At 36.5% G+C, this 15,823-nt stretch overlaps 1 protein-coding gene across 6 annotated transcripts in view; it reads left to right on the top strand.

Moving 5' to 3' along the window:
- BIRC6 (baculoviral IAP repeat containing 6) overlaps positions 1-15,823 on the top strand; it is a 183,139-nt gene that overhangs the window by 38,740 nt on the left and 128,576 nt on the right. For 5 of the 6 annotated variants that reach the window (XM_056357633.1, XM_056357630.1, XM_056357632.1 and 2 more), the window contains exons 12-21: positions 2,172-2,397; positions 6,805-6,965; positions 9,871-10,002; positions 11,205-11,336; positions 11,601-11,779; positions 12,360-12,490; positions 13,367-13,528; positions 13,640-13,771; positions 14,025-14,122; positions 15,405-15,552. In XM_056357633.1, the coding sequence (XP_056213608.1) occupies positions 2,172-2,397; positions 6,805-6,965; positions 9,871-10,002; positions 11,205-11,336; positions 11,601-11,779; positions 12,360-12,490; positions 13,367-13,528; positions 13,640-13,771; positions 14,025-14,122; positions 15,405-15,552 (1,501 nt within the window). The remainder of the gene's footprint in view (positions 1-2,171; positions 2,398-6,804; positions 6,966-9,870; positions 10,003-11,204; positions 11,337-11,600; positions 11,780-12,359; positions 12,491-13,366; positions 13,529-13,639; positions 13,772-14,024; positions 14,123-15,404; positions 15,553-15,823) is intronic. The other variant, XM_056357629.1, reaches the window with a different exon arrangement.

The following is a 15,823-nucleotide window of genomic DNA, read 5'->3' as shown; positions in this document are numbered from 1 at the left end:
CTGGATTCTTAGCATATAATCTGCGAATAATTACTAGGACTGTGCAAACATTTTCTAAGGGATGAAGCTGTCAGCGTGTGTATGGATCATGATGAGACATTGCTCCCAACGTTTGTAACATCAGCGTTGCTCCTTTTCTAATCAAAGTACTAAACAGCAGAAAGAAATGTTTTCTTCCACTTTTGTCTTAGGATGTTTTTCAGACAAGAGACTTAGCTCAACAGAAAGCATTCTGTTTGGGGAAATGAACCCCTAGGCAGATCTGACTGAGCTTCAAGTGTTGATCTATAATAGATCTTGTTCACAGCTGATGGCAGGCAGCAGCAGGGTGGTTTTATGAAATCACTTTGGCATTCTCTGGAACTGTAGCTAAAAGATGCTGTAGTCAGGACAGAAACCACAGCAACCAGCCCAGCTTTTGTCCATGTATATTGTAGGGTTTGTTCGTATGTTTATTTTTCTCTGTTGGCTTTCTGTAAATGCATTTCTTAAAATTTATCTTCTACCTTGCATTGGCTATGTTTTAAATTGTCTTGTTTTAGAAGGAAATATGTTGAGAGAGTTGTAAATTTTAGATTAGGTTAAAATTATTACTTCCTTTTAAGCAGTGGAGCTTTTTTTGTGGTGAAGGGAATTGAAAAAGAATATTAGTTTTCCTGACCAGTTTAAAACGTTTTCGCAAGTTTGCTATTAGATCTTTGGCTTGTTATAACTCACTATTACACAATAACAAAAATAATGTAATTTTACAAAAGAAGCCAAGTACACTTGACAGCACTGTAAAGTTAAGTTCCTCACTTTTCAATTTTAGGTGTTTATACCACATTACATGTGGTTGCTGTGAATACTCTGAATTTGTAATTCTGTCTGTTGAGGAGGGCAGGGAATGAAGCAGGAAAAAGCATTTATAATTTCTAATTTCTTCAGCATTTTCCTGCCTCCTAGATTGAAAAGTAGAAATCATAGTTGTTGCAATGAGAGTGAGTTTTTTTGCTTGACTGGGTATCTCATCTGAGCTCCTCCACTTCTCACGAAGAATTAATTGCATGTGCCTTTCTACTCTCAAGCTGAAGGATGTAATCTTGTTATTCTGGTTTCAACCTGGCTTGCTTTGCAAGTTAGTCTTTATGTTCAGACTTCATTGCGGGGTAGTATTTATGTTGGTGAATTTAATTTATTTTTATCCCCCCGCCTCCAGTCCTGGGTGGTAGCAGTAGTAGTCAGATAGCAAACTTTCTCCTTTCGAAAACCACCGTTTCTTTACAAGTAAAAGATTTTCTCCAAAATGCATTTTTAAGAGAAAATGCTTGAAACGTAAGAAAATTGACATTGTGTGTATTTTATTTTTCCTCTAGTTTTCCTTTCGTTGTTGTCTGATTATTTTTACAGTTCATTTGTAATGTTTCTTGGGGTGTTTGTCTCACTGGGATATTTTAATTTTCAGTACTTCTTGTTTCCTTAGTACAAGACTTGAATGTGAAGGCAAAATACTTGTCTAGGCCCAGTGTCTTTTAAGTGCATTATATGAAACATGTTTGGTTTTTGTTTGCCCCTCTTTTAAGCTAAATTGGGAGCCTTCCAGAACATTCTAGTAATCCACCATAAAGCAAGTCTATATTGATAAGCAGGTGCCAAAGTAATGTTTTAAACAGTGATAAAATATTACAATTGCACAGTAATTCCATATGTCTGTTTCCATTAAATATAAAACTTTCTTTTTTTTTAATCTGAGTCAATAGAGGTATTAAAAAAAGGATGTTTAAATCAGCTTTACATCATCAAAGTATAGCTGGCTTATTAGTTTTTTCTGATGATTCTGGCTGAATCCCAGACAGCATGCTCAGAGCTCTCAGTACTTACGAAACATTTCAGTTGAGCTGCCTTCAAAGCATCATGGTCTCAAGGCTGGGATTGTTTGGTTGCTTGCTTCTGGTTGCTGTTTTTTGGCGGAGGTTTGTTTTTTGTTTGCTTTTTTGTTTATTTTGGGGTTTTCTATTTGTTGTTGTTCGGGTTTTGTTTGGGTTTTGTTGTTTGTTTGTTGTTGTGGGTTTTTTTCATATAACATGTAGTTAATTTTACCTACAGCAATTTGGGTATATTTCAGAATGTTTATAGGATGTTCTGGGAAAAATATCTATGCGGTAATTAATGTATGTTCTGTAATTATTCAGGAGTTGACCTTTTGGTGGACCAGCCATTTTCCCTTGAAACACTGACATCCCTGGTGGAACTGACCCGTTTTGAGACCTTGACACCACGGTTTTCAGCCACTGTCCCTCCCTGTTGGGTAGAAGTTCAACAAGAGCAGCAACAAAGGCGGCATCCTCAGCATCTGCACCAGCAGCACCATGGGGATGCAGCTCAGCATACTCGAACTTGGAAGCTACAGACAGACAGGTAGGTAGGGTAAAGATGCAGAAAGAATCATGTGTGTATTGCTTTACTAGTTCATATAGCTGGTAGAATCACAAATGTCATGCAATTTAACTGTTTTTAAGTACTGTACAAGTTTAAGAACGTGTACTTCTGAAGATAATAATCCCTGTTTGGTAGTTTGGATTATAGGTTTTTGTGAGATTGGCAGAGTTGTTTTAGTGGACCTTGAAACACATGCAAAAGTTAATTTTTGTATTTGTGTGGTTTTGTTTGCCAGATGTTGCGCTTTCATTATATCATTAGACAAGCACATTTGCCAGAATTACAGATATTCTTGGTTCTGTTTCTATGAAAGTCTGATTCATCCTTCTTATGCATGCAAACATTCCTAGTACATTTTTTAATTGGAAAATGCAACCTGCGGGTACCAGTGTGACTAGTTGTCCTAAACAAAATAGTATTATAACATTTTAAAATGTGAAGATAGAATTTGGATTTATGTCTGTTCATGTCATGTTAAATCTTTATACAAGAGACATTTGCTTAAGCCAGTATACAGCCCTAGTTGTGTTAAAATTTAGGCAATATTTTTGTTGAAATAAACTGCACTGACACAGTATGTGTAGTACAACTTGGATTTTTAACATGTGGCATGAGAACTTGGAATTCCTCTGAGATCCTAAAGACTGTAACAGCAGTGTTGCCGTCTCCTTAAAGAGTTGCTTAAAACCGACTCAGAGTAGCTTTGCATAGATTTTTCTGAAAAATGCTTGGAGGAAACAAAATAGAGATATAACTTGTGTTGTGTATTTTATTAAGGGATACGCATAATAAGGCACTACAAGATGTTTTGGGTCAGGCTGTCACATATCTGTCCCACTGGTGTATAAGATTTGGATAGTAATGTAGAATCCGAATGGCCACACATGGGAAACAACGAAATAGCCAAAGGATGCCAGGGGAGCTAGAGGTGGGGCAAAAAAGCTTGTTGTATAAACAAGTAAAATCTAGCATGTGATAATGAAGCATTCCAGGTAGGAAAACAGGTCTGGAAGGTAATAGCTGCAGGCATTTCCAGGGCTGACACCTAACATGAGCTGAATCTTGGTTTCATTTAATGTTCATAAGCTACAGTTAAAAAAATTTGCAGTGTGTTATGGGCTTTAAAACCTTTATTGGTGGTTTTGCTTTGTGCAAGTAAAATACTCTGTATGTAACAAGTGGAAAGGAGGAGGTTCCTTGCAAGATAACTTCCAGTTAAAACTACTGATTATCCCGTGTGTTCAGCACCAGCTGAAAAATAAAAAACTACCAATACAAAGATATATGGAAGCAAATGGTGAAGACAATAGCTGTTAATTGGAAGGTGGTAGGTGGAACATTAGTTTATGAATATTGTTTCATTAGAGGAAGAGAATTATGCCTGCTGCAGAGTAAAACAGGAATGAAAAGAGGTAAAGTTAAAAGTTCTGGTTTAGTCCTGGAAATCTTTGACAGCTGCTAAATGACTCATGAAGATGATTACATTACAGTCCCTTTTGTCCATTAAGGTAGAATATACACTCTTAAGATTAAGAGCAATGTTAGCACTTAATTAGAAGTCATCTAGGAAGAAACTTTTTGAATTCTGTATTATGTTGTTGGTCCTTAATATAAGGTTCCTTTTATCTTCTCTTTGAGTGTTTCGTACTGATTCCTATCAAGATGTGGGATTACAGGGTTAGATGGATGAGTAATGCAGTTTGATACGGTAATTCTTTTGTTTCTCAGATAAATAGAAGGAGATAATCCTGTTAATGTATTTTAGGGAATGGCATTGTATTATGGTCTTTCATTCCTACTTTATTTTAAGAAGGCTGTGTAACAAAGGAAACACCAGAAGTCTGGTTTACCTGGTGAATTAACCTATGTATCAGTATTTCCCCTTCAGTGGTAATTTAACTGAAATGTTAAGTTGGGTTAAACCTTTTTTTAAAAAAAAAACAAGTACAGGTATTCCTAATGTGTTCTGATAAAACAGTGACACCTGAGTTTCCTGGCTGTTTCTCAAATTTATATTTGAGGAATATTTTATGTATTCATCTTACGCAGATGTACTTGAAAATATGTGAAGAAGGAAGAGCTAAGTACTGATGTGCTTTCCAGTGTTTGAACTCTGAAAGTGGGTCTGCAGGTCAAAGTTCAGTTGTAGTGGAAGATCAAATGTTAGTCAGATGTTCTAGAAAAGGAATTAAGAAGTGTGTTTGAAAATATTTTGTAGTTGTGAGAATGATGATGCATTTATATTTAGAACACAGTCTTGATTGTGTATTCTTTAAAAAGATGCCATAGATTTAGAAGGGTTTTGGAGGCAAGAAAAGTTGCTAAAAGAACTTGCATATATGTGAAATGTGATACTCAGGATGGATACACTAAAATACTGAGAAAATAATAAGGAAGTAAAAAATGTGTTCACTTCTTTGAAAATTCACACACAAATATAGTGGATGAACTTACAGAGCTATGAGAAATTGAAAAACTGTTTAAAGGAGAGATTTTCCACTCATCACAGAATTAGATTGTGAAGTTCATTGCCACAGGTATAAGAAGATTTCTTCACTGTTGGATTAATGTGAGACCTTCATGGAGGATCATTATTCCATACATGCCTATTGAGAGATACTTAAAACTTTCTTTGGCACACCTGCTCCTCAGTTCTGCCAAAAATAGATTTTTGAAGTAGACGAGTAACAGTTGTGATTTACCATCAGTACGCGTTGTATGCAACATACAAGCTACAAAAGACTACTGCAGACAAGCTGGTTTATTTTTCAGTTCTGTTTTTTTACCAGATCCGTAAGTTAAACTGGATGAGCAGAATATTACTTAGCCTTTCAGAAGGCTTGCTCCTTTGAATTCCTCATTCAATTCACGCTTTGCATGACACCTATAGGAATACTCAGACATAAAAAACCACCCACAAACCTCTCCCTGTTTTGCACTGGGCTACAAATTCTCCAAGCCAGAGGAAAGGTGTGAGTGAGTCTAAGTGTTTAATGTTATATTTGCTAACAATTTTTCCCCTGGAGTTATAGGATAATTTTTCGTTATTTTATTTTCCTGAGTTATTTGTACAGTTATCTGAAAATTCTTCACTCTTCTTAAATCATACCCACAAGTTCTCTCTGTCCATCTTTTCCTTCTGTTGATCTTTCCTCCCAAAATCACTGCTTTTCTATGTTGCTTGTTTTGGAAAGATGGCGTGCTGCTTCATTATATGTACCTGGAATCAGTTATAAGTGTGTTATACTTGCCTAAGGGAGATAATGGCCTTCAGGGATATTACTGTAAAAAATGCAAAGACTTGACATTTGTACCAATGCTTAATCTATTTTAAAATGGTTTTCTGCAGAATACTCAATGTGTAGCATATTTTTTGATTTATAATACCTTTTTGTAATTTAGATGTTAGAAAACATTTAACCAGTATTTATAGCAGCATACTCAGTTTCTTAGTGTTCTCAGTTATACAATTAAATAATCACAGGCTATCAAAGTTACTGTGTTTTAAAAAACTATTCACTGATAAGTTGAGAAGATCAGGAAGTGCAGTTATTCTAAAAGTGTATATAAATGTGACAGTTGGCACATGATTCATTTTATATGAATCAATCTTCGGTTGGAACTGTCTTCTGCAAACCTTAGTGATCAAACTGTGGAGCTGCTCATTGAGGGGCACCTATTATCTCAAGTTTACACTTTCAGTGTAAACCAAAGTGGGCTTCGAAAGGGAAGTATTACTCCTTAAAAGAAAGCTGCACCCATTTTGCACAGTGCAGGCTTCTGAGTGTGCACCTGGTAAGAAGCACTTCTCATCCTGTATAAGTTATGAAATGTATTTAATAAAATAAAATAAATTTAAAAAATGATAAAATAATTTGAAAATAGTTTTTTGGGTCTCCTGGACGTGGCTGTTGTACCACTGCAAAGCAACACTGACACTGCTTAGTGGAGAAGGCCGACTTAGAGATTCCAATGCAAGTTGGTTACTATCGTGCTTTCAGACACTTCATTTATTGGGAGGTCCTTTTTTAGTTACTCACATCCTCCTCCCCCCCCTTCCTTTTTTGCTAGAAATAATTAACTGGTATTTATAGTAATATGGAAACAGTACTGCAATGAGGGTAATAGGGAATTTTTCACAGCAACTTTTATCTGAGCATTGATTTGCCCTCTCTTATCAATTGGCTTTTAATGTGTTCATCACAAAATGTGGTTAACTGCAGCTTGAAAGACTTTTACTTCAGAAATGCATGTGGATGTCAACTTACACAAAATACTTTTTTCTTGTTAAGTGTATGTAGATGGAGAGTGCTCTGGGTAATGCTGCCTGCTTGATCTGAAATTTCTCTTAACACAGAGTCATTTGTTGTCTTTTTTTCCTGACAGCAACAGCTGGGATGAGCATGTCTTTGAACTGGTTCTACCAAAAGCCTGTATGGTTGGACATGTGGACTTCAAATTTGTTTTGAATTCAAACATCACCAACATTCCCCAGATTCAAGTGACTTTACTGAAAAATAAAGCTCCAGGCTTAGGGAAAGTCAATGGTAAGAAGGAACTTAAGATATCTTTCAGAATATTGTTTGTTTTCTCAAACTCATTACTGTGATGCATATTGGAAGAATTTCTTGAAATTGCGTAATTATTTCTGGTTTACTTATTTCCATTTGTTTCTGTGTGGTGGTCCATTTTCACTTACCATGTTTGAATGTGAACTGGGGAAACAAACTGGGTAAACAGTTAAAATACTGAATTTTACATAAATAAAAAGTGCATAGCTCAGAAGGTTTGAACTGAGTTATTATTCTGTACTGCTTGAATCCTACAGTCATTTTAAAAAGAAAGTCAATTGTAAATCATCCTAGAGACTGATGAAACGAGCAGTGCTCTTTTTAAGGTCTTGATATATTAAAAAAAATTATAATAAATTATTCCAAGTCATTGAGGGAAATTATTTGCCAGTGCCTACTGGATGTATAAAAGAAATAGCAAGTCTTTTTTTTTTTTTTTTTTTGATGGCGCTAGGCAAAACCTGGCTTCCTTGGGAATTCTCTCATCATCTGGCTCATTAACTAAGCTATGTGAAAGCTGCAGTATGATTTCACCTTTTGTTCCTTGCAGCTTTGACAGGGTAGACCAAAGTTATGAATGCTCTTGCCTTGGAAAGACTCCTAGCTGGAGACTCTGCATCTTACTAGCTCTCAGGGGACCTGTGTGGGGGTAGCATAAATTGAAAAGTCACTTCTTTGATGTGGAAGAGTTTGTGCCTCCAATGGGATTTTCCTGTGGTGAGAGTGTTCATTGCATGTCCTGCTGCCCTGTCTGCTAGGGATGAAAGGTATTACACGCAGCACTTCCTTTTACTGAGGCATGAATTGGTTAGCTTTATCTGGCCACCTCTTTTTGAAAAGCTTCTAGGAGCTCGGTATTTCAGAGAAACCTTGCTGTCAGATATTATTAAATTGGCTGCTGGATATAAAATGTGTTAGGGAGAACAGCAAGCGTGATTATAAAAGCTCTCTTTTTTCTTTCTTTCTTTTTGAATTCTTTTAAATGCTAAGTAAGAGCACCCCAGTTAAACAAGAGTAGCAGAGCTGTAAATTTTAAAAAGGAATACAGACATACCAAAGATCATTGACATGCTTTCAGACAACTTCTCACTCTGTAGCATTCCCGGTGTTTAATGAGGAAAAAAACATACCGGAGATGCTCCCTCGAAGAAATCTTATAAACCTGTAAATCTTATAAAATATTCTAGCATAGTAATATTATTGGAGAAAAGTTGTTCTTTTAGGATACAAGATGGTTTAAAAGTTCTAACAGAAGTGCTAGCTGTGACTGCAGGATAGCAGTTAAGAGCTGTTCTTGCAGGTTCTTCCTGCGTTTAGTGCTTGAAGTAAAATCTTAATTTTAACATGTAGCAGTATTTTGTTCTATCAAAGCAAAAAATAGGACAGATAGTTCGTTTTGTTCTTCTGAACAGAATATGTTTCATTTTCAGCTTGTCAGAATTTTAGACTTGAGTTCATTTACAGATCTGGATGTCAAAATTAATCTGAAAGTCTTCACCTGTGTAACAGAAAAAGCTAAGCTTTTCCTTAATGTTCCAGTTTTAAATATTTTTGAGCAAACAGTTCCATGAGTTGGTAATTCTTTAAAGACTTTTGATTTGGCTGTGAAATAGATGGCCAGAGCTTTCTGTGGATGCTTTACAGTACAGCTTACCAATCATAAGGCATGACAGAGCTCTTCCAGAAAATGGCATTTCACTTCCTCACATGCAATGCAGTGGAATTTGCTCTTTTTTTTTTTTTTTTCCTGTTAAGGACAGGGTGGAGAAGGCATGGAGTGGAGGGCCAGGTTATACACCGGCAGCCTAGAAAGAGCTAGGGTATATGAGTGTGCCTGCAAAGCAACCTTAGCCAGGTCGGTCTGTCTGGTTTTTATTCAGTAGCGTTGGGGAGCCTCAACTAACCGGCACCTTTTCAAGTGTTACTGCAGTTGTTTCCTAGCCTTTTTCAATTTCTTGGGTTTTGGAAAAAAGGACCTTAATGATATTTGCTGTATTTCTATGAACTATTGAATGAAGTAATAGGGTACTAATGATTTCATTATAAGGGAAGACAAACCTAGATAATTTATATCTGTGCTGGATATTAACCAAAATGTTCTGATCTCAGGGAGTAGTAATATTTAGCATTGTTTGGTGGCTCTTGAAAATGTGTAAAAACTTCAGACCGAAATTCTGTTAACTACCCTCCCCCCCACCCCATTCACTCCTTCTGTTGTAGTAGGAGGGAACTGAAATTTTAAGATCATGAGACCTAAGGAAGATGTGTAGGGGAGAATTTACTCAGTCATTTTTTTTTTTGTATGACAGGAACCCTGAAACCAGTTAAACATGTAGTGTGTAATAACGGCCAGAGGCATAATTCTTCTGGTTTGGAACTAACGTTTTTGATCTGGCAGTTAAATCACTGTATATGCTTGTTCATTTGCTTGCATGTCCTCTTCATCTATGATTCATGAAAACCATTTAATTGAAAAAAGGGCTGTACTTAAGTATTACTAAAATAGATTCTGACGTTCAGCAGGAGCAATCCAGTTATTTTCAGTTTAAATTCTCAAACTTTCAATACTGGAATCTAATTACTTAGGAGTAATCCACCGTTGATTATTGGGAGAAAATAATTTGGGCAGTGTTAAAGCCAAGCAGGCTTTACAGGTCATGCAAAGAAATATTTCCTTTTTAACTATTTGCTGCAACTTCGATTGCAATCCTCATATGAAAAACATGCCTTTGTATATTAGTGGTTCTTATATTAGAAATGGTGAAAGTAGTATTATAAATTAGAATTCATAGCTGATAAATTTCCTATGAAAACTACTGCTTCTGTTTTCAGTGAGCCTTAAGCAATGTTTATGAAATCTCACTAATATTTTTATTTCCAGAAGCAGCTGTAGATAGACAGATTACATTTCCTTTATCTCCAGCTCATAATATTGAAGTGGAGAGAAATGGAAAACCAGGACTGGTTGAATTCAATGAAGAAATGCAGTATATGGATGTAGAGGAACCACAATGTAAGTTTTATTTGTCTTGTTATACTTTGTTTAAAATATAAGCTTGCTTTTTGCATTTTTTTTTAATGATACACTGGAATTTCTTTGCAAAATTTTCTCAGCCATTTAAAAGAGACTAATTTCTCAGCCCTCTTGAATGTTGCCTCTCTCACTGGTCTATTTACTGTATGGGTTGAAAGTTAAATGCAAGCACACCAGGAAACCCCCCAGCATACTAGAAAGTTCTGGTGCTTAAAAGCAGAATGGTATTTATTTGAATTCAGAAACAGTGTGATGTGACATCTTTCTAACTTAAACTCTTACCCTGTTCCAGCAGTATTTCACTTGGTTTCCTTAGCTAATTTTAATAGAATTTTTCTTTGCATACCTGGCTTTTGTAGAGACTGGTGCTGTAAACCACAAAAAAAAATAATAAACAGCTATTAAAGAATTCATAACTAGCCATGTTGACTTTTAGCCACATCAGATTTGCTATGCCTGTTTTTATAAACTTTTTGTTAACCAGTACTCTTCCACAGAATCTGTTAGAGAGACTGTGGAAGGCAGTCTGATTGGATCAGTGAGGGGAGCTACAGACTAAGAATGGATAGTTGGAGTGAATCAGTTCCAGAACTATGATTCTTTTTCTTGGTCCTTTCAACAGTTTTCCTTTACACCTCCTTTTCTTTCGTGTGATGGAGCTTATCTAGAGCATGACTTTTAAGGTCACTTCCAACCCAAACTGTTCTATGATTCCAAGAAAGGTGTTGCAAAGGATGAGGGGAGGGATCAGAGGGATCAAAGCGGGTGATAAAAGGAAAAGGGCTGGAAGGAGATGTTTCATGCTGAGGAGGAGGCAGCAAGGAATGAATTTCAATATATCACAGGAGAAACAGTTTTGTTCTGCTTTGGAAAAGACGCAGTGAGAGTTGTGGATCAATATATATTGGTTCATCATTTTATCAGTTGTGTATTTTGTGGCTCTGATGAGGTAGTCAATGTACGTATTACCCATATAATATAACTGAAAATGCTGTAATTTACCGTTACTGATTTCACTGGAAAATGGCTAAAAATGAATCTCAAGTAACTGTTAGTTTTTCAATGTAGAGTTAGATGTATTTAGTGATTAGAGTTTGACACGGTATATTTTTAACCCATGCAAATGATCAGATTTTGTGACTTAATTGTAATTCAGGTCCATATTACTCATGGTTTTTAAGGTCTGAGATTGTGTCCGTTTCTGGAGGAACACAAGGAAGATATACTCTGTGGTCCAGTATGGCTGGCTACTGGACTTGATCTGTCAGGACATGCAGGAATGTTGACACTAACAAGTCCAAAGCTTGTTAAAGGTAAACCAGTTTACTATGCTATTCACATGAGGTATGTGTGACTAAAGTCAGACTTCGAATTGTATTTATTTTTGCATTGACAAATTTTGCTGTGTAACACAATTGGTGAGTTACCTTTTCAAACTGATGCTCAAGTACTGTAGTTGATGTAGTTGAGCTCTGCTTGTGCACTGTATCTGTGAAGTTGGAATGTGTTTACAACTTGCCCACATAAACTATGCAAATTCCTCCTCCCCCCTCCCCTTTTTCTTTTTCCACTTTTAGGCATGGCTGGTGGCAAGTATCGTTCATTTTTGATTCATGTTAAATCAGTGAATGACAGAGGAACAGAAGAAATCTGCAATGGCGGCATTAGACCAGTAGTTAGAATACCACCTTTAAAACCTCAGACTAACAAGGGCCATTCGCTTGCTTCATTGTTGGCAAAAGTTGCAGCAGGCAAGGTAATGAATAGCCGAGAAAGACATCTGTGTTAGGAGTTGTAGAATTGGTATGATTTATGTAACATGAAAATGAAACAGCTGTTGGGAGGATTAAGATCCATTAAAAATGACTTTTTAAAGGGTTGAATCAGAGTTCAACATCTCTTAAGTTGTTTTTTCTGTGCAAATTTAGTTGAAAAGGTCTGTTCTGCCACTTCCCAATTCTGAGCACTTGTTTTAGAAACTTGTTTCCATGCATGTTTTCAGTAGCTGATAGACACACCTCATCCTCTTACAAAGATTGCTCTGTGTGGGTGCATTTTACTCTTTATCATTGTAGTTGATACATTGTAGATGGTGCATTGTACATCTTGTGAACATTATTAGAATGGTTAGAAGATAATAAATTACAGAACATGGTTAAATTTGATGTTCTCTATTAAAACAATTGGTGAATAAAAGTGGTCTGTTTTAGTACAACACTCAAACTGGGTGAGAGACTTTACTGAACTCTATGCATTTCACTGAACAAGTTATACAAATGAAGCAGTCAAAACCAATGTGATTTATTAATTAATTCTTTTACCCCTGCCAAAATCAGGAAAAGCCATCTAGCAAAATTGAAGCCACTAATTCTTCAAGAAAATCAGATAATCTGAGAGGCTGTGACTTACTTCAAGAAGTCTCTGTAACAATTCGAAGATTTAAAAAAACTTCTATTTCCAAGGAAAGGTTAGTAGGTGTTTTTTAATTCTAAAAAATACCGGCTTTAGTTACAAGTCTCATAAAATACTTAATTCTCAAAATAGATCGGGTTAAACCACTGTTGCAAGTTGTCATTTCATAAATGTATTCTATATGGAAAATCCTGTAAGTTGTGATTTCAGGGGTGCTGTGCTGTGCCAGTTGTGGTAGAGTAACACCATGCATGAAATTCTGTGTTGAGCGATTTATTTGCCTGACTTGAAAAGGCAAATGTATTTAAGTTTTCTTGGCAAATTAGATAAATTATTTGGACATATATATATATTTTTCTTTTTTAAGGAAGCACCTTTCCTTTCTATTTCCAGTTGTCTTGTTTCTTACAACAGAGTGTATATTATTTGTCAAAAAGCTTAGAATCGAATTTAACTGACAAACTGTTACTCAAAAGTGTGGTTAAAGTCTCTCTGGATTGGTACTACAGACCTAAATACAAATAATACAGTATTTAATTTGTATGACCAACTGCCACCCCACAGTGGCGGCACTGGCTGTAATGGGCTTAAAGTGGTCAAGAAGGCTGCAAAGAAGTTTGTGCCAATGGTTGCCAAAGAGTGTTGTAGATGGTGAAAGTTTGTTTTGGTTTAGAAGTTAATAGGGAAAAAAAATATTCTCTGAAGGTTACTAAATATATAGTAACCTAGGAAGTTCTGTGAGCAGAAAATAGGAAGATCGGGAATGTGTGCACGGAATGTATCATATATGCTTGTGTACTAGTTTTACTTTCATCTAGGCATCTTTTTTTCGCCGCTCCTAAGATAGGAAACAAAGCTGAAGGGGACACTTTAATGGAAGAATGGCCATATTGGATAATTCTGTGTTTTATTTCCTTCCCCTCCTCACTAGAGTTCAACGGTGTGCCATGTTACAGTTTTCAGAGTTCCATGAGAAGCTGCTTGCCACTCTTTGCAAGAAGACAGATGATGGTCTGACTACAGAACACTCTCAGAGTCTTGTACTGGATGCTCTTTGTTGGCTGGCTGGAGTGTATTCAAATGGACCCGGCAGGTAAGAGAGAAATTGTGTTTCAGTTAGCATGGCTATTTCTCAGTATTAACTCTGTTAAAAAACCAGAGTTTTATGTGATTCTCTAATAAAGTGTGCAACTTGTTTTTACAGCTCAAAGGAAGGAAATGACAGCTTACTTTCTAAAACACGTAAATGTGTCTCTGATATAATACGTGTTTGCTTCTTTGAAGCTGGGCGGAGCATAGCTCACAAGTGTGCACGATTTCTTGCACTATGCATCAGGTCAGTGCTATTTATTTATATGTATTTTAATCTATATTTGGGGGGTTTGCATGCAGTCAGAATTATATACATGTGTGTATTATTGTTTAACATTGAAGTTATAAATCAACAAGATCAGGAAGATCTGTTGAGGAAAAGTGTAGTAGGGTATGAGTGCAAAGAACATCAGTCTTTCAACTACATCTTCTGGAGGAGATTTCATGTTTTGTTCTTACTTCATTAAATGTTAAAGTGTCTATGTGTTTCTTCGCAGCAATGGCAGGTGTGACCCAAGTCAACAGGGGTTTGGATCAGTTCTTCTAAAAGCTTTACTTGACAACATGCCTCTTTTGCCTGCTGCTGCAACAGGTGGTATGTATACAATGTTTGTTGTCAGGAAAATATGCAGTACGTTTTATGTTTGGCATGTTTTGCTGGGCTATCTTGTGGAATAAGAATTAGGTAATTGTTCAGCTAGTACAAACTGCGTCTTGGTGTGGTCTGATCGGGTGGTATCCAAGTATGAAGTATGCATTTGGAGTTGAACAATTTTTTACAAATTAAAAGATGGAATTGTAAGCAATTTAGCTTGCTTAAAACAGAGTACTAAGGCACTGACATTTTTGGAAGAGCTTAGGTAAGTTTTGCAAGAATTTTCAAAGGTATTCAGCAACCACAGATTCTGTTGATGTAAAGGAGAGTCAGGATTGTCTGTTATTTCTGAAAATTGGAAGACTTATTCCAGGGAGCCTGGATATCCAAATGATTTCCAACTAGTAATCCACTTCTGTTACTTCTGCACCAAAAGGAGATTTTTAAGTAAAATAAATTCTTTCCTCATCTGCATGGCAGAGTAGTGGTATCTTGGCACCTTTTTGAAGCCATTGAATGCCAGATAGCATGGGAAGATGACTTCAGCGCTTGTATTTGGGGTGGCAAGACCTGCTTTGCATTTTTCACAGTATGACATTGTTGGATTGCATCTAGATTGGCATCACCAAGGGGTCTTGCAGGAAAATCAGTTTGCAGTTCAAAACGTTTGTTGTGCTACCCCCCGTTTAGAATCATGGAACATGCTGCTGTTGAGGGTGTGGAATGCACAAGGGGAGGAAGAGGAGGAAGCTGAGGTTTGTGTTTCTGTACAGAACCACTGCACTGTGCTCCCAGAACTGATCTGTAAGGAAACAGTGCCTCCAACAAATACAGAATAAGGAGACAGCAGCCAAAAACAGAGCATAAGAGGAGAAGGAAGAGTTGAATCTAGAGTAAGGCTTGGCTCTGAAGATGGTGGAACCCCTAGCCTAGCACCTTAGTGTGTCAAGAGCATTTTGATTGTTGTGCTTAGTAGAAGCAGTGGGCAGAAGCAATGAAAGAAATGTGTGCAAAGCTGTCTCTTGGGAACCTTTTTTTTAATTCATTTATGAATTAGTTGATAAGAGAGTTTGAATTACTTGTGGAAACTAATGATTACAAAATGTTTCTAAAGTGAAGTCTCTCAAAAATAGGGGAGGGAGAGAACACTTCATAGTCTGTATCCAGTAACTATTAGATACTTCATTTACCATTTCCATTGATTATGCTTCAAAGTATGCTTTCTGAGTGGCAAATTCACATCATGTTTCACTTGAAACGAATTTATTTTTTTTTAATGCAGGATCCGTGTATTGGTATTTTGTATTGCTGAATTATGTAAAGGATGAAGATTTGGCAGGATGTAGTACTGCTTGTGCATCCTTGCTAACTGCTGTGTCCCGGCAGTTGCAGGACCGCCTAACACCTATGGAAGCATTGCTTCAAACAAGGTACTAAGAAATGTGGTTGTTGTAAACTTAATGAAAACAAACATATGAACTGTCTGATGCCATCCTCTGGTGTTCTGAAAAAGTTTGCATTTTTCTGTATTTGAGCAAGTATTAACTTGATACAGCTCTGCAAAATAGTTTTGACTTGTGCAAAGTTACAGATTAATTTAATTGCTGTCTTGCAATTTACAGTGCACTTTAAATCTGCAAATGTGTATGTAATGTTTGAAGTCTGTGCAATGCTTAAGTTAGTATTTATGGGGTTTAGTTT

This window comes from Falco biarmicus, chromosome 12, assembly GCF_023638135.1.
Source record: "Falco biarmicus isolate bFalBia1 chromosome 12, bFalBia1.pri, whole genome shotgun sequence".
NCBI classification, from domain to species: domain Eukaryota; kingdom Metazoa; phylum Chordata; class Aves; order Falconiformes; family Falconidae; genus Falco; species Falco biarmicus.
This window is presented reverse-complemented; position numbering and strand designations above follow the sequence as displayed.